The sequence below is a fragment of the Diadema setosum genome, chromosome 16 (assembly GCF_964275005.1).
Source record: "Diadema setosum chromosome 16, eeDiaSeto1, whole genome shotgun sequence".
Classification (NCBI taxonomy): domain Eukaryota; kingdom Metazoa; phylum Echinodermata; class Echinoidea; order Diadematoida; family Diadematidae; genus Diadema; species Diadema setosum.
The window spans coordinates 500,167-527,640 of NC_092700.1; the positions used below are offsets into that span (position 1 = coordinate 500,167).

Sequence of the window (27,474 nt, forward strand, 5' to 3'; positions counted from 1 at the left end):
CTTGAGTTTGGGATCATAAAATGGTACTTAAGGTATTTGAATTTATATTATTACCTACCTCTATCACATCTGGCTCTACAACATTTTTTTTTTTTTTTTTTTTTTTGGTTAGATTCCTTAAGTTCGGGGTTCTGGGACCTATTAGACGTAGTGTCCATATGAACAATTTGAGAGTCTGTCATCTTGAGTATGCTGTACTTGTTTAGTTTGGTGAAAATCTGTCATTACAAGGGGTTTTTTTTTTTGAGAATCTTAAAATGAAAAAAAAAATGTATGCATGACTGACGACGGACGCCAGATGACAAATGTTTGCTATTGGCAATAGCTTCGCTGTCCTGAGCCTTTGGCTAAGATGAGTTAAAAATCTAATGATTCATATTTTGATTTCAAGAAAACTTTCTTCCATTTCCATGGGGCCATTTTCATTTTTCCGCTTGTGATAATACAGATGCTTAAGGCAAAGCATGTAATTTGACCTGTGAACATAAAGCTCAATGATAAAAGTGTAAAACAAGTAAACCCCTTTACACACAAAGTATTCCATAGTTCCAACATAAATTCTGGACTATGGTAATGTGATATTTCAGTTGATCAAATGAAAACAACCAGCATTTCGGCTACATTTCATACAGACGTACAGAAGTCTGGTAAGTCTTGCATTTGTTGTAAATTGTGTCGATGTCTTTCAAGAAATACTTCTTATTCCTAGTCACAACTATGACTCCTCGCACATTTTAGAAATAATTTTACAAGTGCCTGGATATAGCCTGCTTTTGCTACTGGTGTGTTTGCAGTCAATTCTATTTGCCCTGCAACTACACTGCCTGTTGCTGACAGCCTGTCGTGCAGGTTTGCATCAGCCTTTCTTCAGGAGTTCCTTCATAGCTGCAGTTTTGTCTTTAGTAGTCAAAACATATTTTGTTAACCATCCTCCTCAAACCCTCCCAATTATAGTGATTGGATGTCATTTCCCTTCCACTGTTTCACTTGAGAAAAAACTGATTGTGAAGTAGAGCGAAGAGACTCTGGTATCTCAAATACTTTGTGTGTGCTAAACGTTCTCCTGGAAGCGTTGGGGACGGAGAATCATGTTTATTTTGCTTCTTTCATCTGGCTTCCGACTGCTTTTTCGCCAGCAAAATTGAATTCAGCCTTCGTGCTGCTCGCATTTCCGAAAAAAAAAAAATATGTGTTGCTGAAAGTTTTTGACAGTGTTTAGCCTCAAGGCAGTAGGAAACATTTCGTGAAAGATGTATATACAGTTGACATGAAAAAATAGTAAAAGTTTTGAAGACTTATCAGAATACATGTATTCGTGTCGCATGAGCTTGGAGCCGACGAGAAAGATGCTGTTTGTATCGATTGACTGATGAATACAATGTAATAGAAATGTCAAGGCATTTGTCTTCTTTTTTGTATCAAGTATGAATCACAATGTTTTACATTTTTCAGAAAATCACTGGGTGAAACTGCGAAAAACACGACAAAATCAACTTCTGTACAAACTACAACAATCATATGACTTATGTGTCGTTGCTCATTGATAAAAATGCCCCTACCAAATTTTTGGCAATAAAAGACACATGTACGGATTAAATGTGAAAGCAAATTATCGCAGGTAATAAGTAAAAAGATGTTTGAAAAAAAAAAATCTGCTGAATGATTAAGACTAATTTTTGAATACCGTAAGCACACTTCAAAAGCTATATGAGATTTCAGATAAAAGAAGATAAATGATAAATGAATAAAGTATCGCAATTATGAGGACACAAGTAAGCATTTAACATGAGGTAAATTACATGCAGTTACGAGATGATTTAAGCAATTCCTGCCACATGAACATGTTCATTTTCACTAATTTTGGAGTGACCTCATACAGGGATCACTCCAAAATCTTCAAGTGATCCCTGAGGTCACTCCAAAAATAGTGAAAATTAAACATTTTCACTCAAAATTCACTCGAATTTCCCTCGAAACACACTCTTTTCTGTTATTCACTCCTTCAAGAGTGGACATTTTCACTCTTCTTTTTTTTAGAGAGTACAGTACTTTCAATTAATGTAGATTTATCCAACTAGGTGAAATGATAATCAATAAAGTTGTGAATGATATTTTAACAGACTTTCTTTGCTCTTGAACTCGTGGATGCAGGCATGACATGTAACGTTCTGCAGATTGTATACGTGTATATCTGAGAGTATAAGCTTGAGTATACACGGTGGTAATTAGAATGGATTTGTATGTATATTTATGCAAATCTTTTCAGAATGACTTATTCCTGTGTGTTACTCACTATACATAAATGATTCTTAGTATAAGTACAGTATGTCCAAAAAAAAATTACAATCAGATTTTCTCATTAATAACACTCAATAATGAAAATTGTCTAAACTTCAGGGTCTTTAAATATAACATATTAGCTCTATTTTGCAGAAAGCCCCATTCGATTTGGCTAAGCGGTCACAGAGAAATGTGGATTGTTGTAAAGCATATCATGAGTCTGATTCTTCCAAGTTTAGCACTTCGATGATCTCGTGTGTGAATACAATAGACAGAACTCTTGGAGGGAAGGGATCCCTGACATGGTCTCCAAAACTCCTCATTTCTCTTTGACGACTGAAGCAAATCGAATGGGGTTTCTGTAAGATGTGGGCAATGAGTTACAGTTTCAGACCCTGAATTTGTATTTAGATTGATTCGATATCTTTAAAGATATAATTGCGCAGGGTCCCTGTGTATTATTTTTTTTTTTGGACATACGGTATAGTAAAATCAAGACCACAGACAACAAGTGGACCATTTGAGTATAATAATAATTATAAGCATAATAGTTTTAATTTTGTTTTAATAGTGTTTCAATTCTTTTCAATGCAAGATCCACGGGTGCCCCCTCGGGGCCCTGAGAGGGCCCAATGTAATTCTTAAATCTAATTTAATAGGATTGATTTTCACTGTTGCTCTTGAAAAGCTTGATAAATTATTAACAAACTATTAACCTTATTGTTAAGATAGTCGTAAGTGATGAAATGCATTACATTTTATATCGATATTGCAGGGGTGAAAGTGGACTTAGAATGTATCATTCTATTCAAAGATAGAATGTGTTACATTTGCGATAGGCTTACTTACATTTGTATTTCATTTAGGGTGGATATCATACTTTTGGAGTAGATGTGTATAGCATTTACAGTGTGCTTATAGGGTTTGAATTTAAAATGTGTTACATACATATATAAAGTAGTACTTATAGAGCTTATATTTAGTTTATACTTTACTTTGCAGGATAATGGTAATCAATATACTTCTAATTGACATTTTTTATTGTATTATCGTGATAGTTTCCGTTTATTCATATGAATGCTTCATGTAATTTGTACTGAGCAATTGTTTATATTTGTATATCTGTATCTTAAATGCATTTACCCTACGAAATAGGAAACAAATCTAGTTTATCTGGACGAAACTTAGTTAATATTGAGCCATAACAATAAATTCTTCAAACCACTCATCTCATCGAACCTCTAAACCACAGCGCACTTGGTGTACAAAAGAAGTATGATAATCATACAGGAAAAGAAGACGTTGATAACACGTTGGTTTTATTAGATGTGACAATCATAATATGCGACATGATTTACAATTACACAAGTCAAATTTAACACTATGACAAAATGGGAGAATATCAGTCCACACACACAAAAAAAACCCCAAATGAATCTCCCGTTAATCGATATTGCATAATCTTCGAACGAAAACATTTTGAGCAAGACAATTTTGCGGGGATATTTCTACACATTTAGACTGACGTCTATGTGAAAATGAGAATGATACACTGTACGTTCTGTTATGCATGAGTGAGCACACATATCGTCACTTTTCAAAAGTACATAGGTTCATCTGTGCAAAATTTCGTTTATAGTTAATGTTTAAAATGTATTGTTTTTATGATTCATCCTTTGATCCCTCACATCTATATCGACGCTCTTTTTTATACGATTGAAGGTGAGCATGATTTTAGAGGAGTAGTGGCTTTGTTCAACCCTCCCATGCCTATGTTTAACCCTCAAATTCGACTCAATGTACATCTCATATTGCTAACAACATGTAACTACAAAGCGTATTTGAACACAAAGAGAAATACAGAAATCTACTATTGATATAGGATAGGGGATCAAACAACTGAAAATAGTACAAGTCGTTTAATAACGATTCGCTAGAAAACGAATGTTCCACAGGCCCAAAAATGACTACAGTGACTTTTGAAAAGTAAGCGTTTATCTTTTGTTGCTTGTAGATTTCCCATTTCATTTCATTTCATCTATTAAGTTTCCACACATATCATACAGTGTTGTGTTTACAACATCCATCAGTGACAATGTAAAGTAACACTATAGATTGTAAGTTATAAAATACGAATAGCATTTACACAGCACAAAATCAATTCAAATCATTCTCAAGGGTACATTCATGACGGATAACTGAAATTGTGTGTGGATGCAATTGATTATACACTATTGTGAGTAGATAGTGTCCTAGAGTCAAAAGTATATTATAGAATGAGTGCATAAAACTTTGAACATGGACTAAGAGGCACCACCGTAATCCCAGATCAGCCCCTGGCAGTATGTGACAACACACGACATTTTATACGTAATCGGAGCTCTGGTGCCGTAGAACTAGGAACCGAGTTAAAAAAAAAAAATCACATTCAAATACCGTGCCTCTTCTCTTGACGTATCAGTTACTCTATATAATAGTGAAGACTCGATGTTACAGGGTGTGTGGTCCTTGACATTAATTTGCAGAATACAGTGGGAAAAAAAGTATGAGACTCGTATTGGATCTCTCTGTTTCTGTCTGCTAAGATGTAGGGCCTATTACTAGCTATTTCTGGATGGGCATGTGGTAACACGTCCCCTAATCGCCCACAAAAACTCGGAAGTGAAAGTGGCAGTGCAGTCCCTAGTAAGTGCAAGAATAACACGACAGAAATTGAGTGGATTTAGGTCGTTATTCTTCACTTACAACTTCACTATATGTATCATTGTTTTGTACCCATTCATTTGTGAAGAAAATGTAAAACTTTCTTGAATAAAACACAGTAAGTTTTATATTTACCACCAGCCCCCCCCCCAAAAAAAAAAAAATAATAATAATAATGATAATTTATGGGATCATCCAGAATTTACTTTGTATCTGAAAAAAAAAAATGATACTGATAGAAACTACATTTAATGAGACAAGGCGACCATGATATCATCGAACAGCTCCCTTTCTTTCGTTAAACATATCAACAGTAATTTTCATAATTCTGTAATTATTTTAAAACGAATTGTCTTTTTTTTTCTCTACAAAGTAACTTCATATCAGTAATAACCTCCCTATGTTTTTAATGAACTACCCCCCCCCCAAAAAAAAAAACATGAACATTTGTCTGCAAGAGAAAGGAAAACTTACAAGTGCCTCTCTAACATTATTACTACTTCTACATAGTAACACTAATCTAGTGATGTACACGAAAAATTGTATTTTTTTTTCATCTCAGAATGTCCTTAATACCCGTAGATTCGATGCGACATAAGACTACACCCCCATTCCTGTGAGTAAATCCATAATTCCCTATCATACTTTTCGGATTATGCTGCGAATTTTGGTTTGGTTTTTTTTTTTTTTTTTTTTTGGGGGGGGGGGGTTGGTCTTTATGTGATTAATGCGACCAACATCAATTATGGGTGGACTTTTCACCTGACGCACGTTGTGTAACGTGGCCATTGCCAGCATTTTTCTATTCATAGGGCTTCCGTTCTACGTCACATCAAACTTTAAGAGGTGAGCAGGTGTAATAAAAAGTGCACGTGTTTGTTTATGTGTTTACGTTTGAAGGAGACTCTAAAAACAGCCTTTTTACTTTCGATTTTCATAGGAACCCAAACAAATTATTTCTTGGTTCTCTCCGAGATCACATGGGCGATGGTATATATGAAAGGGTTGAGTGAGGAGTTGATGGGTAACACAAAGACTACAAGCCAGGCGTAGATGTCTGGGGTCACCGTGATCCCGACTGTTTGGACCAAGATTCCAAGGATGATGATGGGCATCCAACAGAAGAAATCAGTTCCGACGATGAGAAACATCCGAACCGCCATCTTGACCTCACCCGCAGACTGGTTGGCTTGCTTGCCGACCTTGGTGCGTACAAAGCGTACGTTTATGAAGATCATGATGTAGGCGAGGGCGATGACGCAGAAACTAACCAGATTAATGCCCAGGAAAAGCACGGTAGAAAATCGCCAGGTAGAGACGGAGGCTGTAGCAGCAGTCTGGTAGACTGGAATCAGGTAAGTTTCCATGGCTCGTTCATCCACTTGCTGTTCAGGATTGATAGGTTTCCTGATAAACGGGAGACCAACGCAGACATCACTCAGGCTGTATGCGTCAGGAACAAATTGGTTCAAAAGAATACTTGTTGCTCCCAAGAGAAAGGCAAGAAACCAGACCACAGTGACAACAATGGTGCAGCTCATGGGTCTCAGGCGATTGCTACTAAAGGGAAACATGATGCAGAGGAATCGATCGACGCTTATCACAGTGAGAATAAACACAGAAACCTCACTGCTGATAACTGATATAAAACCTAATATTTGACACGGCGTGCTGGACCGCCACTCTTCTGCCCTGCCGTCCCAGAAGTAGGAATCCCCGACGTAAATGTCCATGATAGCCAATATGAACATGTAGACTCCCATCAGAAAATCGGACGCCGCCAGATTAGTAATTAGTGTTGACTGAACACGAGCCATGTCGCTAGAACTCTTGCTTTGGAGCCTTATGAAGATTACTATACCGTTGCCAAACAATGCACTGATGCCGAGAATAAAAATGAAAGTCTTGATGGTTGAATTCTGGAGGAAGGTCTTTCTGCAGGTAAAGAGTGGATGGGTGGGTATCTCCACGACACAGGTGGCAGAGTTGGGAGCCAGGCAACATAACCTTGGATCGTAGACGTACCTAATTGCACAGGGCGAAAAAAAAATGTAGGGGAATTCTCATGAAACTTTGAGGAACTTGAAGGAACCGTGACGCGGGAAGCACTACAGTCGCCAACTTCAGTGAATTGTATCAATATATACTAAAACGTAATTTACTTGTGATTACGCGTAAATGATCCAAGATTCAACAAGGGCTGTAAACATCGCATAGAGAAGTTGTTCCCTATTCGGTCAAGTAGCTGTTATCAGATATAAGTATTAGAAATTTCCTGTATTGAACTGTAAAGAAACCTAGCATGAAGCCTAGCAAGTTGGACGTCATTCATGACGACTACAGGACTCCATGGATATTTCAATGCTACGCCCTGCAAGCTGCTTAACATAATAACCTGTCCTCTTTGAAGTCCTTTCTTCAAGTTTCATAGGGACACGCATGAGTTAAATATCAGATCGGAGGATAAGAGGAGGTGGTAATATATTTGAAATAAGAAGTTGCGCGCATGCTCTGCTTTGTATTACATGACATTGTGGACATAAGAATCTAGCGCAATAACAACTAATTCAAATCTTCGAAAGAGAATGTGCTTCATATTATGTTCTGTTATTAAGCGTTTCTTTGCAATAAAGAGAAGGAAAGTACAAGATGCCAGACTTACATAGCCTTGAGGCTGTGGAGACCATCAAACACTTCGGGGTACAACGGTGTGGTTAAAAACGAAGAAAAGACTCTGAAATATGCAATTGTTTGAATAAAAGCGGGCATGAGCGTTTTAAGGATTATCACACAATACTCGGTAGGGCCTACAGTACAAATACATGTGTAGGCTTTTTTTTTTTTCAAGTTCATCTCTAGTGTTTAGTTCATAAAGGCGGATAAAGAACGTTACAAAAGTCGGACAGTTAAGCTTAACAAGAGTACCTGCTCAATACTCATGACCACATGTTTTGATTTTTTTTTTTTACTTTGGTCATTCCGATAACAACTCTCCGTATTGAAGTTATTCTTGACATTTTTTATACATAGTACAAGAAAGAAATGAAAAAATGAACTGCACATGAGTTCCCCTCCTCCAATACATTCCCCGAATATTGTTCTAGGGAATAGCAAGAAATTTAAAAAGACGTTAGTTTACACAGAATTTCATTGTCTTATACCAACACATTTCTTTTTGTCCCAGACGACACACCAACCAGAAACAAAAACGAAACATAGACGTGTTCAATAACACTCAAAAAAGGGACCATGCAGATTAGCCCTACGGGATTAATGCATGGACTTTACTAACAATGTCTTGAGCAATATTTATGTTGTAACCTTTGCACGATTCGGGATACCGAAGGAGTGTTTTTTTTTTCTGGATTTGGTTGCCTGGTTTGGGAATGGCTCTGTGAACAATATACATGCAGATGTCTTGCATTGTGAAAAAAAGAGAGATAGGGGTATGATCATATATGGTGAACTTACAGGTCTTCCAGATGAGACATATTCCCAAACGTCCCTCTTTCCAAGGTATGAACTTTAGTTTCTCTGAGATTTCTGTAATAAAAAAAAAATAAACAAAATGTACAGTCACTGTGCACAAAGTACAATCTTTGGTGAGGAAAGTCATGTGATATGATTAACTATGAATGAGAATGAATGAGAAAGGACTGTGCGACCTTTTACTGACGTGTTTCTCACAAATTCCACTTACTGCTTCCCATCCGTTCATAGACTTGATTAAACACTGCCAGCTTAAATCTTGTACTATGCACTTACGAGGTTCAAAAAGAGAATTTGACTGCTATACCATGGTCAGTTTTGCGATTGGCAACCTCGTCAATCAATTTCAAGTCTCAGGAATAATGCCACGTCTTCTAAAGTAATGTCTCCCGCACACCTTGATCAAACATTTTTCTAGTTGTATTAGACTGTTAATCAATCTACCATACGCCTATTCACCTACACTGAATGTGTTCAAGGAAGAGGTTATATATAATGATGAATGGTACATCATGGTATACGAGAAAAGGAGCCGGTTTCCTTCTCTTCCTATATCGACACCAAAATCTCGCCTTCATAAATAAAGTGTGTACACTTATATACCATGTTTTTATTATCAATAGATACTTTACAAATTACAATACCTTTTGGAGATGGAGTCCCTGCCCTATTTGATTTCTTTAACCAGATGTCACTCGGAAAAAAAAACAGAAAGATCTAATCATGACTACAGTGAGTAGGGCCATCCAGCCGCAGTTTCATGTACTTTTGTGATAATTTCTTTGTATTATTCAAAAATAAGTGATGTACAGATTTTATTATGCGCAAATAAAACCAATCAATCAATCAATCCTGCTATAATGTATCTTTCTTCAACTCAAAAGGTACTTACAATCGCACCAGCCTGGTGTCAATCCCTGAGAACAACGTTGCATTGAGGACGGTCAGATTCGTGTTTTTCAGCAATCTGTCAGTAATGAATGATGATTGTAAACAAACTTTCAGTAAGTATCGTATACTCTTTAAATTCCTTGGATTTAGATGATCCAACCCAAAATTGACCCAAATCCAAAATTAGTTTGAAAATCTCAATCTGATAGATTTAGAAATCAATCTAATTTTTAAGTCTCATTTTGGATTTGTTCCTATCCACAATCACATAGATTGATTTCCAATCTAAGAAATTTATAGGGTATGCACATTTTGAAAATACACACACACGCACACACACACACACGCACACACACACACACACACACACACACAATTTTTGGGCGGTTTGTTTGGTTCTTTCTTTAAGTTAACCAGTATTTGATTAGGTACGTAGAGATGCTATGAAAGCAAAACTGAAGAATTAATTGCTTGCTTCCTATGGTTCTAATGGAATAAATGGCTGCTGAATATGAGTACCACGACCTCAGAATGATGGCGATGTACCAATAATTCTTGCACTATAAAATTATGCGCCTTAGAATCACGCAATTACGGAAAACAAAACATGATCATCAGCTCATCGTCATTTTCTACATCATTCATGGTACATGTAGAAATGTCTTAAAATAGAGACAACTTATACTGCATGGAGATGATTTGATCAGTTTGCATTCACGATGATAAACTGTAATCTTTGAAATGTGGCCACATTGACGCCTAAAAGAGTGTTTTAAGCGACGGTTTCATAAAATTTGGGCATAATAATGATCGACTGCGACAATCTGTGATCCTAGGAAAGACATGAATAATTGCGTTTTGCCTGAAGTTTTGGAGTTTTTATTAAGAAAAATAAAGAAATACATAGATATTCAACTCGACAGAGTGATATGTTTCATATACTAAACTAGATTACAAATATTACAGAATATTTTATCTACAATGGCCCCAAATTCTTGGATTCTTTAGCTAGTGAAAAACGACGAGATCCCGACTGGTTTTCATTCAAACGTAAGCTTAGAAATAAACTTCTTTTGCAATACTCTTGTAATAATATGAATTGATATGATTTAGCAGATGATTTGAAGTGATTGATACCGATATAGATCAGCTATTATTCGGCACGATTGTAGAACAGGTCTAAACATGGTTTTATTTTTAATTCTTTTCTTTCAACATCATTTCCTCTTGCAGCTGCAGGTACCATCATTTATACTGTCTCTATGACGGTCTAGTTGGTGATTTCTCTTCTTCCTCTTTTTCATTCTCTTCTCCTTGTTGCGCGTGTGTGTGTGTGTGTGTGTGCACGCACGCTTTGTCCAGGTGCACTTGCGTGCGTGCAGAGAGTGTGTGTGAGTGTAACAACCTGTGTTGATTTTCTTTCGGGGAACCTACTCCTACACGCATAATGTTTCTAGGCCTATGTAGGTTCCCACTACACACAATTTTGTTTAACCGTCATGAATGTACCTTTATTATGTAAATGTTTTTTTTTTTTATATATACTGAACTTATAAGTTATAATTCATGTGTCACTTTACATTGTTATTGATGGATGTTGTAAACACAACACTGTTTGATTTGTGTGCAAACGTAATAAATGAAATGAAGTGAAATGAAATGTCTGCATCACACACGTTGACATGTAATTGCAGCTATGCTACCTGCCTCTAATATAGGTTGCTGTGTATCATGCTAGGCAGCACATCTTTATGTAGGGGCATATACGTATATATATAATATATATATATATATATATATATATATATATATATATATATATATATATACATATCATTTTATTAGCAAAACCATTCAAGCTCTGAAAGTTAAAATTTAATTTGTTGCACTCATGGAATTAAATATCTCATGTTTACGAAATCGCATTTGTTTTCAAAGCAGTTGTTCATTCTTTGGATAGATTTGCCTCTCCGTTGATCAAACATGAATTAACCATGCGCGCGAGTGTGTATCATCGTGTCACACAATCTAAGTTTTAAAAATCTCCTTTATATTTTTCTCAGCTTTTCTAAAACGGTAGGCCTAGTGTGCTATCAATTTGAAACCGTGTACAGTCGAAATCGTTATGGAACACGCGTACTGCAGCCTGATGAAATACTCACATACGTTCTAATGAGCTTCCAAGATCTGCAAATTGACTCTCTTTGAGTTCAGTCAGTGGGTTTCCTCCAAGGTCTCTGTAATCACAACATGCATCGAAAGTTACAAGTGGTACACGTTGTTTGTTTACATTCTGTGAAGTTATGAGGCGGTCATTTTACAATGTAGGCCTATATATAGGTATACATGAAAGCATATGATGGGACGTACACGAGACTTTTATAAGTAAGAGGCAATTACAATGAAGAATGACAACTCATTTTCGGGTATGTTCTTCTAGAACAATATAGTTATCATTTTTGAATATCAATAAAATATAGTGAAAACACAAATATTTTAGTAAATCAGGGTAAAATGACAGATATGACCTGAGACATGCACTTTGCACTTAATATTGTTTACTCAGCATATCTGAACAATAATAACCCTTACAGAAAGGTAAGACTCCGGAGGTCTCGGAAACATCCTTCGTCAAGCCTTATGACGTCATTATCTCCAAGCCATCTGCGATATGACAGGAATCATCACAGAAAAAGTAAATCATGAGGTTGATAAGACTTTCTAACACAGATATTAACGAAAATGAGATTTATTCTTGCAAGCCAATTAAAACAGAAAAAAAAAAACATTGGTGACGTTTCAAACGTCTCGCTGTACCTGTTTTGTGAAATCAAAAGGTTTTATTTGCCAATTGTCGGAAGTATTTAGTAGGTCAGGCCATGGGTTCAGTAGGTGTTCAAATGATGAAGATCATGATAATGACAACGTTGGTAGTGAGAGTGAAGCCATGTGTGGGTGTGTGTGTGTGTGTGTGTGTGTGTGCAGAGGTCTAATTCCGCAAAATCTGCACGACAGTTCGAGGTTATTACGAGAGGGGAAGGGTATGTTCTTGATGGTGAGAAACATCGATTCTTGAAGTAACTGGCTGAAACATGCGTATTTGCAAGAAGGTGGTTGGGCATGTTTTGGTGTGTGTCTGCTAAACAGGTGTATTGTTGTGCGTTCCTTTTCCCCAGTCTTGTTGTGCCTACCTTTGTTTTTTTATTCTTTTTTTTTCCTAGGCAGTAGGGTTCATAAGATGTAAAGCCCTGTAACTAATGAACTCATGTACGTAGGGTGCCTTCGGGAGGAGGGCATCAGCTATTGGATACTGATTAAGACATAGTCAAGAAAACTTAGTTTTAGAGCTTATGCTAAAAATACATGTTCATGATTACTTATGCCCTTACATTTCAGTCAAATACCTTATCATCCTTTTTTATTTTAGAGGGATGCGAAGGATAGCTGTGACGTATGGTGTGGGGTGGACGTATCCTACCTTAGGTATAGGAACTGTTGAGCTGTTTCAATATGATTTCTTGACAGGCGCGCCGGAAGCAGTTTTGGATTGGGGGGGGGGGGGCAAACATTGGAGGGGGCTCAAGATTAGACCATGCATATGTTACACAATATACACATACACACACACACACACACACACACACACACACACATCTATTATATATATATATATATATATATATATATATATATGTAAAGTGGCGTATGGTGGGTCGAAACATGGAGGGAACCGTTAAGTAATTTTGACGGTCTGTATGCTTGTGCGTGTGTGCGTGAGCAATAATGGGACTACAATACATTACGGAACGTGATACATTCAACAACGCAGTCATTGAGGAACATTGTAAGTTTTCCTTACATGGATTATGGAATGACGGTGTGAAACGATCGACAAATTATAATATTATACTGTCAGCAACATAAGGTGAATGGCATTACAATAAAATGCGAGCGAGCGAAGCGAGCGAGCTTGAAAATTTTGATATTCTACAGTTCCAAAACTGGAGTTTTAATTGTAGCTATATATTTCGCTTTGGAAATAAATGGGGGCGCATCGGGCGCAACTGCTGGCAATTATTGGCAGCAACATTAGGAGAATGGCATAACGATTCAATGCGAGCGAGCGAAGCGAGCAAGCTTGAAAATTTTAACATTCTACAGTCCCAAAACTGGGGTTTGTAGCTATATCTTTCACTTTGGAAATTAATGGGGCGGTGCATCGGGCGCAACTGCTGGCAATTACTGGCAGCAACATTGGGAGAATGGCATAAGGATTCAATGCGAGCGAGCAAAGCGAGCGAGCTTGAGAATTTTGACATATTACAGTCCAAAACTCCCGTTTGTAGCTATATCTTTCGCTTTGGAAATTAAGGGGGAGGGGCATCGGGCGCAACTGCATGGCAATTACTGTCAGCAACATTAGGAGAATGACATAACGATTCAATGCGAGCGAGCGCAGCGAGCGAGCTTGAAAAATTTGACATTTTACAGTCCCAAAACTCCCGTTTGGATAGCTATATTTATCTTTCGCTTTGGAAATTAAGGGGTGGGGGCATCGGGCGCAACTGCATGGCAATTACTGTCAGCAACATTAGGAGAATGACATAACGATTCAATGCGAGCGAGCGAAGCGAGCGAGCTTGAAAATTTTGACATTCTAGAGTCCAACAACTGCCGTCGTAGCTATGTTTTTCGCTTTAGAAGTTTAAGGGGGAGGCGCACCGGGCTCAACTGCTGGATGCGAGCGAGCGAAGCGAGCGAGCTTGAAAATTTTGACATTTTACAGTCCAAAAGCTGCCGTTTGTTGCCATATTTTTTCCCTTTTATTCATATATATACATATTTATTTCATTTTCTTTGTTTATTCATTCATTTTGATTATTATTATTTTTTTTTTTTTTTTTTTTTTTTGGGGGGGGGGGCTTTTTTGGGGGGCAAAAATGCGTTTTGCCCCCCCACTTTTTGGATTGGGGGGGGCGGCCGCCCCCCCCCCCCTTCCCCCCCACTTCCGGCGCCTGTGTTTCTTGATAATCGATAATGGTCTAGAGGGATGAAAAATATGCCTTAAATGCGTTTGGCATTCGTCGCACGAAGCAAACAGAGACATGGTCTTTCATGAAAAGACCATTACAGTGGTGTGCAGTATAAACTGTCAGCTTGTAATGATACCACGAGGACCTTTTCCAGGCCTTCATCTCTTCAGTATGTACATCAGATGTATAGGGTTAAATGATACATGTAATGATATGACTAACTTCGACATGGATTTGCAAAAGAAACGAAAGATAACCATATACTCTATACATCTACATGGCCAATAAGATGTTTTCATTGGTGTTAGTACATAATCTCGAAACGGTTAAACGAACTGTACACATCCCCAAATTATAAACTTGACATTCTCTAAATAGTTTGATTTGAAAAGAGAATCACAATTTGAAGTGAAAAAAAGACTCTAGTGGAGGAGACGTTGATAAGGGGACTATATCCTTACATTTATTTGCAATTACACCACGCACTTACAGGAATTTCAGGTGGTACAGTCCACGGAATGTTCCACTCTCCAAATAGGTGACACTGTTATTCTGCATGTTCCTGCGTGCAACGGGATGGTACACAACTATGTTACAATCTTTGGTACTGTGTAAAAAAAAAAAAAAGTGTTTTGAAAAAAAAGTATGGGCAATTTCGTATCTTGAGGAAAACGTGCAGTTATGAACAAGACATTTCACCATTCAACTCCATTGTAATCAAAATTGAGGAAGCTAATGCATTGATAATGTGGATATTTTCTCGAAATGACAAATACAGCAATAGCAACCATCAGTTGTTTAGGTTCTTGTAAGTTCTTATAGCATTAACTGAATAAAAATGGTTACGAAATTGTCCCCCTGTTTGATATTTCTTTTCAATAAATGTCTAGAAACAAGTTTGATTTAGAAAAACCCATACAATAAAAACGCGTTTGTTCGGGTTCTTTTTTTCAGTTAAGAGAACTCACAACATTTCTAGGCGAAAAAGTCCATCGAAGACCCCAGGCCTGAGGCGCAGAATCTGACAATACTGAAGATACCTGAGAGGAGGCAACAGAACTCATGAATTCATATCTGAATCGTGGAAAAGCATCAACTTTAGTTTGGTGATTTTCATTGTGTGCTAATATGACTCTTTGTATACTAAACAATATGAGATAATTATATAAACTACCTCGATCTTTCACACTGTGTCATTAAACTTGATATTTCGATGTCCTACAGCAGGGCTCGACACTAACGGTGGCCCGGTGGCCCGGGGCCACCAAAAACGCATGTCGGGCCACCAAAATTTCAGAAATGAAGAATGTGGTGGCCTGATCGGGCCACCAAAAAAGGTCGGATGTTTGCCTTTGGGCCACCAAAAATAAAAGTTAGTGTGGAACCCTGCCTACAGTTTAAATTGTTAGGAGGATGTTATGCTGCTGAAGCACCACATCAGAATTGTCCTTATATACCTGATGCAAACATCCTAAATGAGCTACAGTGTAGTGTCAAAATCAATATCATTCAAGAGGTCAGTATAATGTGCATTTTGTTGTACTCTTTGATGATATCACTCACAAAGTTTGTAACTGGTCCAGTCCTCGAAAAGTCCCTGGCGGCAAGTCTTGAGCTGGTGTGTAATCCAGAAGTCTAATAAGAAATACACATTGACTGATAGTAAAGAGGAAGGTGATTGACGAGGAAGGTGTATATCATTGCATTTAAAGAAACCTTAAGGACTCCTACCGCTGCAGAAACAAAATTTTCATTTTATTGCTAATGTGTTTGTAGGTTTTGTTGTCGTTGTTGTTTTACTGTCATATGTAAACTTCAGAGCTGGCAAAAAAAAAATCAAGTTGACGAACACTTCAAAATATATTCTGCACTATGTATATTCTAGATGCATCATGGCAACAATAATTGTTTAAAAACCTTTATGTTATACAAACTAAGCGTAATAATATATTGTGCTTTGGCAAACCAGAAAAAAGTCTAATTTCTTTTTTCATCAAAACAGACTTGAGGCATCAAACGATGTCTCCATGCCATAGACAACTGCGAAATTGATTTATGAAGAGATTACACATCTAATTGATCATAGCTCAATCGTGTCGTATAGAAGATAAAAGGATGTGATGAAGATGGAATAGCATAAAGTCGGGGTGGCTTTTGGTCAAATACGTGAAAGATTCGCTTTCAGATATTTCAGAACCGAGTAGTGATTTAGTAAATCAGTTGACGGATGATTTGCAGACTGCAAACGTACATTATGTTCGTTTTAGACGACAAGATTCTGGCATCTTTCTCCGTCCACCCGTCCCTCCGTGAACAATTTGCCCAGTACGGTGCCCAGTTTAGATCACGGAGACATGGAGTTATCGTTGGGTTTTTGGCATAGTCGTAGGGAGCCGAGCCGCACTGACACCCAGCAGGGCAACGAGCTGTGTCTATACCATCGATTAACAAAGGGTAAGGGCAAGGTAACTGAATTATGTAAGCATGATTCGGTATAGCATATAAAAAAGGCCTTTCCATTAAAGCCGAATACTTCCTTCATATTTTGCATTTATCAAGCCGTTTATTGTATGCCATTTGAAGGCTCAGATCTGCCTTATTCTAAAACCGTTCCTTTGATGACTAAACAGGCTTTGTAAGGAAATGTGCCGCCGCGGCGACATGCAGGAAAGGTACAAAAATTGAATAATTACACTGTATTTACGATATAGCCATTCATTTTTAGTGCGTGATGTCTGCATCTTCTCAGAATATAACAGGTCTGATATATCAAACACGAAAGCAGAGTATTCGATCAAACCTAAAAGAATCGAAGTGTGAAAGATAGTTTCAGAATGTTTTTCCTCTAGATGAACACACTGTGTGCGTCAGAATATTCATCATCATCAATTTTCTTACATTTTGCTCCCTTTTTTCTAACTTCGCGTATCATCGAAAAATAAGTTTAACTTTCCAACCACAGGGAGCCAATTGCAAAGCAATTATACACTCAGAAAAAGATGGAGTTGTGATATCCAGAGAATGTAGAGCGTCACATATTTGCAAGTAGCAGAATGGACAGAGTTGACATGTTCAAAATAAGATCACAGTATTAGAAACACAAACAATTAAGAATCCTGAAATCAGCAGACAAGAATTGATGTCCTAATGACCGCTGCTTTCAAAATGACTTTGCCATGTTTACCTAGAGCAACATTTCTTAACAACTCTGAAGTAGTATAGGGAATGAATGTATGTGCAATGTCTCTTAAAACAATTATTTTGACATAAAAGCAAAAAAAAAAAAGAAACCCAAACATATACAGAGATTGAATTTCTCTTTAAAAACATGTCCTATACCACAATTTTCCTCGTCATCCGCTAGAGGGCAGTCTATCCATCCATTACAACGAACTTCAGACTGAAGGCAGATGTCTGTTCCTTCACATCGCCAGTGGTTCTGAGTGCAATCTACATTATGAGAGGAATAATTGAAAAGGGTGTCAAAATTGGACTGAACATAAAGAGTTTGTGAGACCGAATATGAATTTGTATGTTTATTGAAACAAATTGTGAGTAAAAGCGAACTTCTTTAATATGAAACAAAATCGCATGCACAAGAAAAAAAAAGTCAGCCTGTAGGTTACTATATTAAACAAATATTTTGCCTTGCCTTGGCATGTAGCCTTAAGAGTGGATTCGATTGAAAAAGAAATCTTGGCTAGCATGTCAAATCAAGCCTATTTCTCATGTTTTGTAACAAATTGGTTATATTTGATTATTGCAACTAGCCTTGTTTTTAAGGAGCTAAAATAAATGTAAAGTGATACTAAGTTTTAGAAAGTAATCATAGCTTCCATCTCCGATGACTGAAGCTAGGATAAATTCAAATTCAAATTAATTCATGAGGAATATTCTGCATCGAATATATATCAAATGAAATACAGTCATTTCTTTTTGCTTACAAGACAATCAACATACAGTGCGTACATCCGAATTTAAAACTGAGATATAAATGTGTACAGATTAACGAAAAGAATAAGAGAACACGTCATTTGGGAACCACTCGGGATAAAGTGAATCAAATGATCAGACTGAAATATGGCACATGAAGTGTAAATGCAGAAGACTGTCGTCAAAGCATGTAGCTTGAAGATACGACAGCCTTTAAAGAGAAGGGAAAAAAAGAAAATGAGCAAAACATACATCTTGTATAGGCCCTACTTATCGAAAAGAAGAGAAAAAGCAAGAAAAAAAAACAGTGACATTCTGGCATCACATTGCAGCAACAAAAATTGAATAGACACTATAGATATACAGAGAATGAGGTGAGTGAGGTGAGTGCTGGTGCAAGTGAAAGAGCCCAGCAGGCGCGCGATACTAGGTGCCTTTGTAAGATAGGAAAACTTACATATATTGAATCACTTAAAGATACTAACCATCGCAACCAATCTCGTCAGAGAAGTCATGGCAGTCAGCGACATGATCACACCTTGCCACCTGTCGGATGAATTGCATTCCTGAGTCACACTTAAAATCTGGTATCCCGTCTCGAATCATATTGACATCACTAGCGTTTTGGCCTAGGGTATCTGTTCAGTATAAAACAACAGAAAAAAGGAACACCCGTTTTCAATCGTCCAGTACCTCTCTTGTATATGGCAACAAAATTATGCTTCATTGATTACGTCATTCGCTGTTACATCCTGGTATCCAGTTATCACGATGAATAAGAGTCTGCATGTATGCTTGCTCGCCTCATAGTCTTCAAAAAGCTCTATACTACAAACAGAAAATCTTGGTATGTTAAAAGTGAGAAGGTTAAAGGAAAGATTTTGTGTGTGTGGACTTTAAACCAATAAACGATACAAAAATCCTGCATTATAACGTCTTGCTCGATGACAGTTTTTTTTTTTTTCCAAACACTTAGTTTAATTCGATTGTTCTTCAAATTGGCAACGTTTCCTTTCTCAGCTTCTACTTATTTCTCTACTATTTTATGTAACGACATGCATTCCAATTCTGAACGACTTTTTTTTTCCTAACTAGTCGAACGGCATGATACCGTGGTGTTATGAAATAACCAAATGCGTATTACTGTGTACTGCACATACACACACACATGTTGTGTAACATAATTTTATTCCACTAACGAAGGTTAACGTTTAAGAGGTTTTTAAAACGAGGACTATGGCAATGAAGACTTTGAGTCAATCGTAAAATATGGTCGGAATTTGAAATGGCGTCATTTGAATTAACCAAACTGAAAAAAAAAATCATCATATTCCTTTATATAAACCAGGCAAATCTCTTGCATAGCCTTTTTCATTGATTTTGAAATAAACAAAACTTACTTTCCACCATTAGGCTTTCTACGTCGAGTGCAAACCCTGGCAAATTTTCCATGACATCACTGCAGAAACGTACAGTGATGACGCCAGCGGGAAGGAGAAATGCCGTCACATTAGAACTAGTCAGCGTAAAGACAGATGTACTAGCGTCACGCATAACGGGAGCATGCGTGATCGTTAGGGTGTCAAGGTTCTTCTCGACTCTTACATCTCTCACTGTTATCAACGCCTGAACAAAAAAGAAAAATATGGTCAAATGGAAATAAAAAGAGTTTCATATTGGAACTGTAAAACAGGCATCAGAGTTGACTTCTGACTAGACTTGCCAAAGACTATCAAAGAATGCACAGGAAAGATGTTTATATTTTCTCATCATGATTAGTTTTCATCGTTACAGACATAAATAATAATATGATAAATAAATAAATAAAAAGTCTAAGCTACTTGCTCTACGTAATAAGAATCTCTCTGATTTTTTTTTCCCACACAAGTTGTTGCGATATTGATGGCAATGATATCATTAGCATAATATGCCACGTGGTATTTTCATAGGTAATCTTCCGTTGTAAGTGGTACATTGGTGATCAGAGGAAATAGATATCAATTATGGGATACCTCTGCTGTATCTCTGAGCGTATAAGTGCTGTCATTCACGAGTTCATGCGGTTAAATCAACATAGCGCGGTCAAGGGCAACATCTATAGCTTTGTGCTTAAGGATATATGTCCGTGGCCGGATTTGAAATTGAAGAGATTCCAGAGCTTTTTCCACAATTCCCCTGTTATCCCAGTATTAGCTTTCCGGTGAGTATGTTCGTTTTTCATTATAAGAAAATATTGATAATCGTCGAAAATCCTAAAAAATAAAATTTATTTCTGTTCAAGCTGGCTCTATTAACTGGAGTCATATCAAACAACAGATTGGTTAAAATTGTATAAGAACGATAAGCAGTAGCAAAGAATTCTTGACACAATAATAATATTCAATTCAATTCACTTCATTTTAATCGTCCAATAAAAACATTACAGGAAATTTGGTGCGGGATTTTTACATGCAAATGACGAAGCATTTGAAAGCAATCAAGGGAACACTATTACGGAAGGGAGGGACATCCTGGTGGTCCAACAACATCTCACACATTCTGACAGCAAAACAAATCACCACCACCAATGATATCACACTTAAAGTAACAAAAACTTTATTCTTCCCTCGCCTCAAACGGCATCGTCCCAGTCACGATCAATCTTTTTTTTTTCTCCAACGTGGTCCGAATAGGCCACACCCACTTTGTAAAAATGTACATTCATAACAACACGAAATAGTTCATGATAAATGAATAAATAACTGAACATGCATGCAAGGTCAAACTGAAAAGAACAATCGTATTAAAACGTGGCAATATGTATCGTACATTAGCATGTTCATAATAGTTATGACATCCGCAACCTTCAATAACATGCGAATCAGGGTCTTACTTGTCAATTTAGCAACTATACAAGACTCAAAATTCGTCATTCATACCATGGGTACTATTATGGGTGTTAGAATCCGATTTTATTCAAAAAAGTTCAAGCCATTTACGATTTGTGTGTAGGTCAATGAAAGGCTAATGAGACGATTACATCAGCTTCATATTTGATCTGAATATTTGCATTGTGCCATTGTGACCACTGTTTTGTAAAATCATATTAAGTCTTCTATTTTAGAGACCTTCTTGATATATATCTTATGATGGTTTTTCTATATTTTTTTTTGGGGGGGGGTTGTTAGCGAGTCAGTCAATCCGTCAACCTGGAGCTGTAGCATTTCACACACAAATACACACATCACTTTTAAAAGAACAAATAAACAAACAAACAAAGTCGGCAGAGGAACTTGATTCTCTGTCAAATGATTTATATGTCTGACATTACTTATGATCTCAACAATAACCGCGACTGAGAATTACAGTTTTCCAGACAACAACACAATATTGATGACCATTAGTAATATGATAATGAAAGATACAGCTTACCATTTCGCCCTGCATTGTTTCAATTCTCCATTCCCTTTCATCATTTGGATGGTACTCGAAAGGGTAATTAGGAGACACAATGGTGGTAAGGGGCGATCCATACTGGACTAGATCAAGAGCATCCACGTCTACAAAAAAAAAAAATATAAACAAAAATATCTTCAACGAAAAAACATGTAAAACGAATATGATGCCATTGATATTTAATCTTATCCATAATCACGTATATTTTTTTACCATGAACTATTTTTCGCTCACTTGAAAGAAAGAAATAAAGAAATAGATAAATTAAGGAATTGTACAAAAACAGAATCAGAAGATGATCCGTGATCTATCACGCATCACCTATAATTTGATGTCTACTTTGTGCATCATGAAGGATTTAAAAAAGAAAAAAGAAAAGAAAACGGTGGGACTTGCGTGGCAATAAACACAACAGGATATACAAACAGGAAGGAAAAGGAATTGTACAAACATTCAAACGAACCACAACAGAGCAAAAAATAAAAATAAAAATAAAAATAACAGAAAACATGTTCATGTGGTCATTTTAAGAACAAGAAAAGTATATTTTAAAGTTATACAAACATGAAGACGAACCAAATAACATTAAAAAAAAAAACAGAAATATGCGAAAATATGTTTACGCGGCCATTACCTTATAGAAAAGTTATATCTTATAAAAGTGTGACTACGTCTTTTGAACGCAGTGAAAAAAAAAAGAGCTAATGATGCTTGGTGGAAAACAGAACTGATGTGAGCCAACAGTCTTGACTCCTCCTGTTAGAAGAAAAAACAACAACAAAATAGATACGACAGTGACGAAAGTTGGCCTTGACCTAGGCTTGCGTTGTATCCCTCTACCTCCTTTATACGGTTTACCCACTCGAATCGATCGATGTCCGCTTCCTGGTCAGTGGGGATCAAGGTGGAGCTATTCATTCGCACGTCGTTTGTTTCATACAATGGACACCGAAAACCCAGACATAGCAATGTTCGTGCGTGTCGCAAGATCCGCCGGACCATTGTACTTTCATCATCTCCTTTCCTACCATTGTAGCTTCATCTTCGCCTTTCCTGTATTTGCAGTTCTGATAACAGGGTCTCACTCTTTTCTTTTTTTGAAAAGTTCGTAGTTTCACTTATGATTTCAAAAATATGACCTTCTCATCACTGGTGTTGTAACGAGAAAGAAGTTCTTCTTAGAAGAACTTCTTTCTGTACTTAGAATCTAAGTACAGATTTATATTCGACCTCCAGAAAAGATTTCATGCACCTTTTTATCTCTTGTAAAGATTAAGCGCTTTTTATATCATGTAGATGAGATTTAAGAAAAAAAAAAGAATTAATTCATTTTTTTTTCTTTTTGGTCAATGAGAGCCTGAAAGTGTACTGGGACGATCCAATATTGCTCATACGCAATTATTACTGTCCCGAAGTGTCAGACAATTGGTCTAAATTTTGAAAGTTGCAGATGCCAAAGATAATACTATGTTAATATAACACATACAAATTGTCTTCTGTCTACTTACATGATATAGCATTCTCATAAACAATGACTTTTATGGTTTTATTATGTTCCTCAACAAACAAAGGTGACTTTAGGTGATTGAGTATAAAGGTGCTGGATTAAAAAGACATCGATTCAGTTAGTCCCTTCTGGGGATGAGTTCTGTCATAGTTTACTTTTCAGGCTCCGTTTGACTCCAAAATGATGAATTTACTGAGGTTCCAGAATGATTTCTGTAGCATGGTAGGATGTTGGGTTCAGAAATCACGAATGAACTCGTTTTTATGCCAAGGACCTTTTACTCCGAGCTCATTATAACCAAACCAACAATGACAGATTAAGGTTCACATTTTATAGATATTCCTGTTCTCAATGAAGACTGATGGACATGTTATTTTTGCCTTGCGTTATCACGAGAACGGATCAGGCAGGAGTTCATTTTATTTACATTGCTCGTTTTGCAAGGGAACGCCATACTGCCCGAGTAAGTGTGTGGACATTAATGTTTGGTTTTTGGTTGTGTATGTTAAGTTTTGAAATAGGTGCGACTAGAATGTCTTCTGCTTTCAAGTGGCAAGAATTTCAGGAATATTATTTCTGGAATAAAGTGAGTATTTGAAATATAAATTATGCATGTTGGCATGAGTTATCATTATCATTAGAACGGATCAGGATTTCATGTTTTGCATTGCCGGCTGTGCAATAAAACGTGAAATTATCCTTATTTCATTATCATGCGACTACCATGTCTACCTTCTCCATATAGATGGTGATTGAGGAAATTGTTCCGCTTTCAAGTGGCACGAATTTCAGAAATACATTTTATGACTTTTTCTCTTGTATTCAATGGGCAATTTTAAAATTTTAAGATTCACCGTGAGCATGATTTCAAAATTTGAATCTTTCAAATTTCTGTGAATGGAGTTTTGTTGTTGTTCATTTTCCATCTGTGAAGATGGCTGGATAGCCCATATTCAGCTACACTAAGCTGGTCTTCCATGGGGTCCAGTTGGATGTGGGGTGGGACCACTTCACCGGGTTAAACACCCTGCTCTTTGCGATGAATGAATGAAGCGGGATCTTTTACGTGTATGAGCTGTAACTCTCTCATACACGGGACCTCCATTTTATGTCCTATCCGAGGGACAGAGTGTTTTGCCTCTTGCTATGCTAGAGGGGACGGTATGTTTACACACAACATTGCTCAGTCCAGACTCGGGTTCGAACCCGGGCCGCGTAATCGTGAGGCAGACGCGCTACCGACTGAGCCAACTCACCGCCCTTTAATACTTACACATTAGATAAATTCGTCAGAATGATTTACAGAGAATCCGCACATATTGGTAAAATAAAGCATTGCTTATTGAAACATGTTTTTTTATGAAAGAAATCAGTACTTCAAATGAAACATAATCCAAGCCGGAGCTGCCTTGGGCATTTAATTTGATAGAGGCATTCGCGCCTGTAATGATGATTCTTTTTTATGTCTCTAAGACCAATACATGCAGATAATTCATAAACCAGTTGGCAGACATGGAGGTAGTTAACGAATTTATCTATAATATTATTGAAAGATCATGTAGTTAATTTGGGTACTAGACATAATGCTTGGATAGTTTGAGAACGAGTGAGACCAGAAACCACTTACAAGTAAATACAGACCACAAATAACTCAGTAGACGATACAGATAATTCATGCATCAGTCAAACAAAAACAAGATTCATTTATTTTACTCTTTTTATGATGCCTTTTGGAGTTTACAAACATAAACACAAATTACACAATCGTCAGGACTCGCATAAAAATTACAGAATATATCGGAAAAGGTATAAAAACATACGAAACAAAAAAAAACAGCAAAAAAAGCGAAAGCCATGTTTATGCGGCAATTATCTAAAGAGAAGATTGACGAAAGCTTTTACGATGTCTTTTGAAAGAAGTGTAAAAAGAGCTGTGATGCTTGATGCCGCACAGAACAAACGTCAGTCTGTGGGCTTGACCTTCTATTGCAGGAAAAAAAAATCACGAAATCGACGGAGGTTAGACTTGACCTAGACTTGTTTTGTTTCGCTTTACCACCTACGGTTCACCTACTCGAATCGATCGATGTTCCTTCTTGGGGGTCAAAATGGAGCTGTTCCTTCGCACGTCGGCAAAGAAATTCAGTTTTTTGTTTGTTTGATTGATTGATTGATTCACACCATGGAGGCCGAAAACCCAGACGTACAGTTCTTCCACAGACATTGTTCGTACCCGTGCGTTGCCGGCTCATTGTACCTTTTTCATTTCTTTTTCTGTATCAATTTTGCGGTTCAGATTTTTTTTGAAGAGTTCTCCTTTTAACTTAGGATTTCAAAAATGTAACCTGCTTATCTAATGGTCTGGTAAAGCAAAGGAAGTTCTTCTGAGCAGATCCATATCAATAATAATACCATCCTTTTACTGCCCCGAAGTGTCAGACAATCGGTCTAAATTTTTACAGTTGCGGTAACCAGTCAAAGGCACGTAAACATAACACACACACACACACACACACACACACACACAAGTTTTGTTTGTTTTGTTGTTGTTGTTGTTGTTGTTGTTGTTGTTGTTGTTGTTGTTATTGTTGTTGCTTTGTATTGTTGGAAAGTTTGCATGGTGACGTAAGTGAGGAAGAGAAGTTTGAGGTAACACCATTTGTATGAAAAGCTTGTGTAAAGGACTGTTGAAATTTTAGATGGAGAGGAATGGAGAAGATAAAGATCATAGTATTCCTTTTACACTCTCCCTATCTCACTTCCTACTCTCCTCTCTCTACAAGGTTCTTTTCTCGCCAATCAACAATCCATTCAAGAATTACAAAATCTCATTTTCCACCTTTTCCGCGCATTTATCCGGACTAAAAACAGATGGAAAGGGGGAAAAGATATGTCTGTCTTATGATTAGGCAAGGTCATATGATCGAGCGTGAGCGAGGGAATCAGTAATTTTTAGTCCAATGACACGAAATCAGTCACATTCTGAGGTTTGCTGCTTCTAACCATTGGCGTTTTTTCAAAGACGTTTTCAGTCTGAAAAGGAACATCAGCCAAATAAGACCGGAATTATGGAATTTGTCATACGAAGTCACCATAACGTGTACGAGACATCTGTATACTTATCAAGATGCGCATAAATCAGGTTGTAACGGATCTCGCACTTCAAAGTGGTTGGATTCGGTGAAAGTTCTTTCGTTATACCCCAATTATACAGAGATTTGTCTCATCGGTCACTCACCGGAAGCAATTTTTGTTGCTTCCGGCTACCAACCGAAGTGTATCGGATCGCAGTCTAATGAATTCGACTTGGTTGGTCGACTATCAGTTGAGTGTCAGACATGTCGCACGTGATCCTCATCTGACGATCTTGCCTCATCTGATTATCTCCCCCCACATATCTGTCTTTCAAATGTATGCCTCGGGGGCTCAGGGACCAAGACTATGCAGATAATTCATAAACCAGTTAGAAGACAATGGAGATAGTTGACGAACCAGTCTCAAGTCATCCATATATCAGAAGTTGTTACCCAATTAATCAGCAAAGAAAACTACACAACGTTTGTATAGTTCACTAATCTGTTAGAATACCACGTAGGCCTATAGACAGTATAATAATTTCTTAATAATTTGGTAACTACATTTCAGGAAGAAATCCATGTATCATGTTTATAGATGTGGTTCATGAACCAGTAGAAGGCCATCTAGATAATATGTGCATACCAGACATAGGTGGGGATAGTATACGCACTAGTCAGATCGAAGTCAGCTGCCACCTAACTAGGAATATAATTGCGTTATATCATGGACCAGTCAAATTTTTTTTTTTAACAAGAAATTTATTTACTTGTTCTATGTGTCTTCCTTGTGTTTTCAAACAAGCACAAGAGACAATCTTAAAAGCAAATCACCGAATCTTGATTAAACATATTAAAGGGGAAGGCTAGTAACTGATCAGTGGGAATCAGTGGAAATGCTGGGAGATGATTGTTCCAATCCTTATGGGATTCATTCAAGAGTTCATTGTACATCTATTGTTGTGTGAAAATGGTTTGCTTCAGAACGGTCTCATATTCAAGTAATATGCAGATTAATGCTCCGTCACTGACCAGGGACGCTAACCTGGAAGCATTAAACTGCACATTACTTGAATATGAGACCATTCTGAAGCAAATCATTTTCACGCAACAATAGATATACAATGAA

The 27,474-nt window shown here is 37.1% G+C and overlaps 1 protein-coding gene across 1 annotated transcript; it reads right to left on the bottom strand.

Annotated features, from left to right (window-relative positions):
* Window positions 1–5,936: 5,936 nt before the first annotated feature.
* Window positions 5,937–25,495, bottom strand: LOC140240183 (uncharacterized). The gene is made up of 14 exons (XM_072319982.1): window positions 25,453–25,495; window positions 21,741–21,868; window positions 19,730–19,955; window positions 18,815–18,967; window positions 17,736–17,846; window positions 16,648–16,828; window positions 15,365–15,436; window positions 14,887–14,958; window positions 11,956–12,027; window positions 11,526–11,600; window positions 9,365–9,439; window positions 8,455–8,526; window positions 7,646–7,717; window positions 5,937–7,008 (listed from the first exon to the last, which is right to left on the bottom strand). Exons 1-14 carry the CDS (start codon window positions 25,493–25,495, stop codon window positions 5,937–5,939), a joined length of 2,424 nt encoding a protein of 807 aa, XP_072176083.1.
* Between the last annotated feature and the right edge of the window lie 1,979 nt (window positions 25,496–27,474).

Excerpts from the sequence above, each read along its gene's own strand:
- LOC140240183 (XM_072319982.1), bottom strand. The coding sequence starts at position 25,495 with ATGTCTGTGGAAGAACTGTACGTCTGGGTTTTCGGCCTCCATG. Across the intron at positions 11,601-11,955 it reads CTCCGGAGTCTTACCTTTCT|AGACCTTGGAGGAAACCCAC; the intron begins GTAAGGGTTATT and ends TTGTGATTACAG. Across the intron at positions 7,009-7,645 it reads CTCCACAGCCTCAAGGCTAT|GTACGTCTACGATCCAAGGT; the intron begins GTAAGTCTGGCA and ends CTGTGCAATTAG.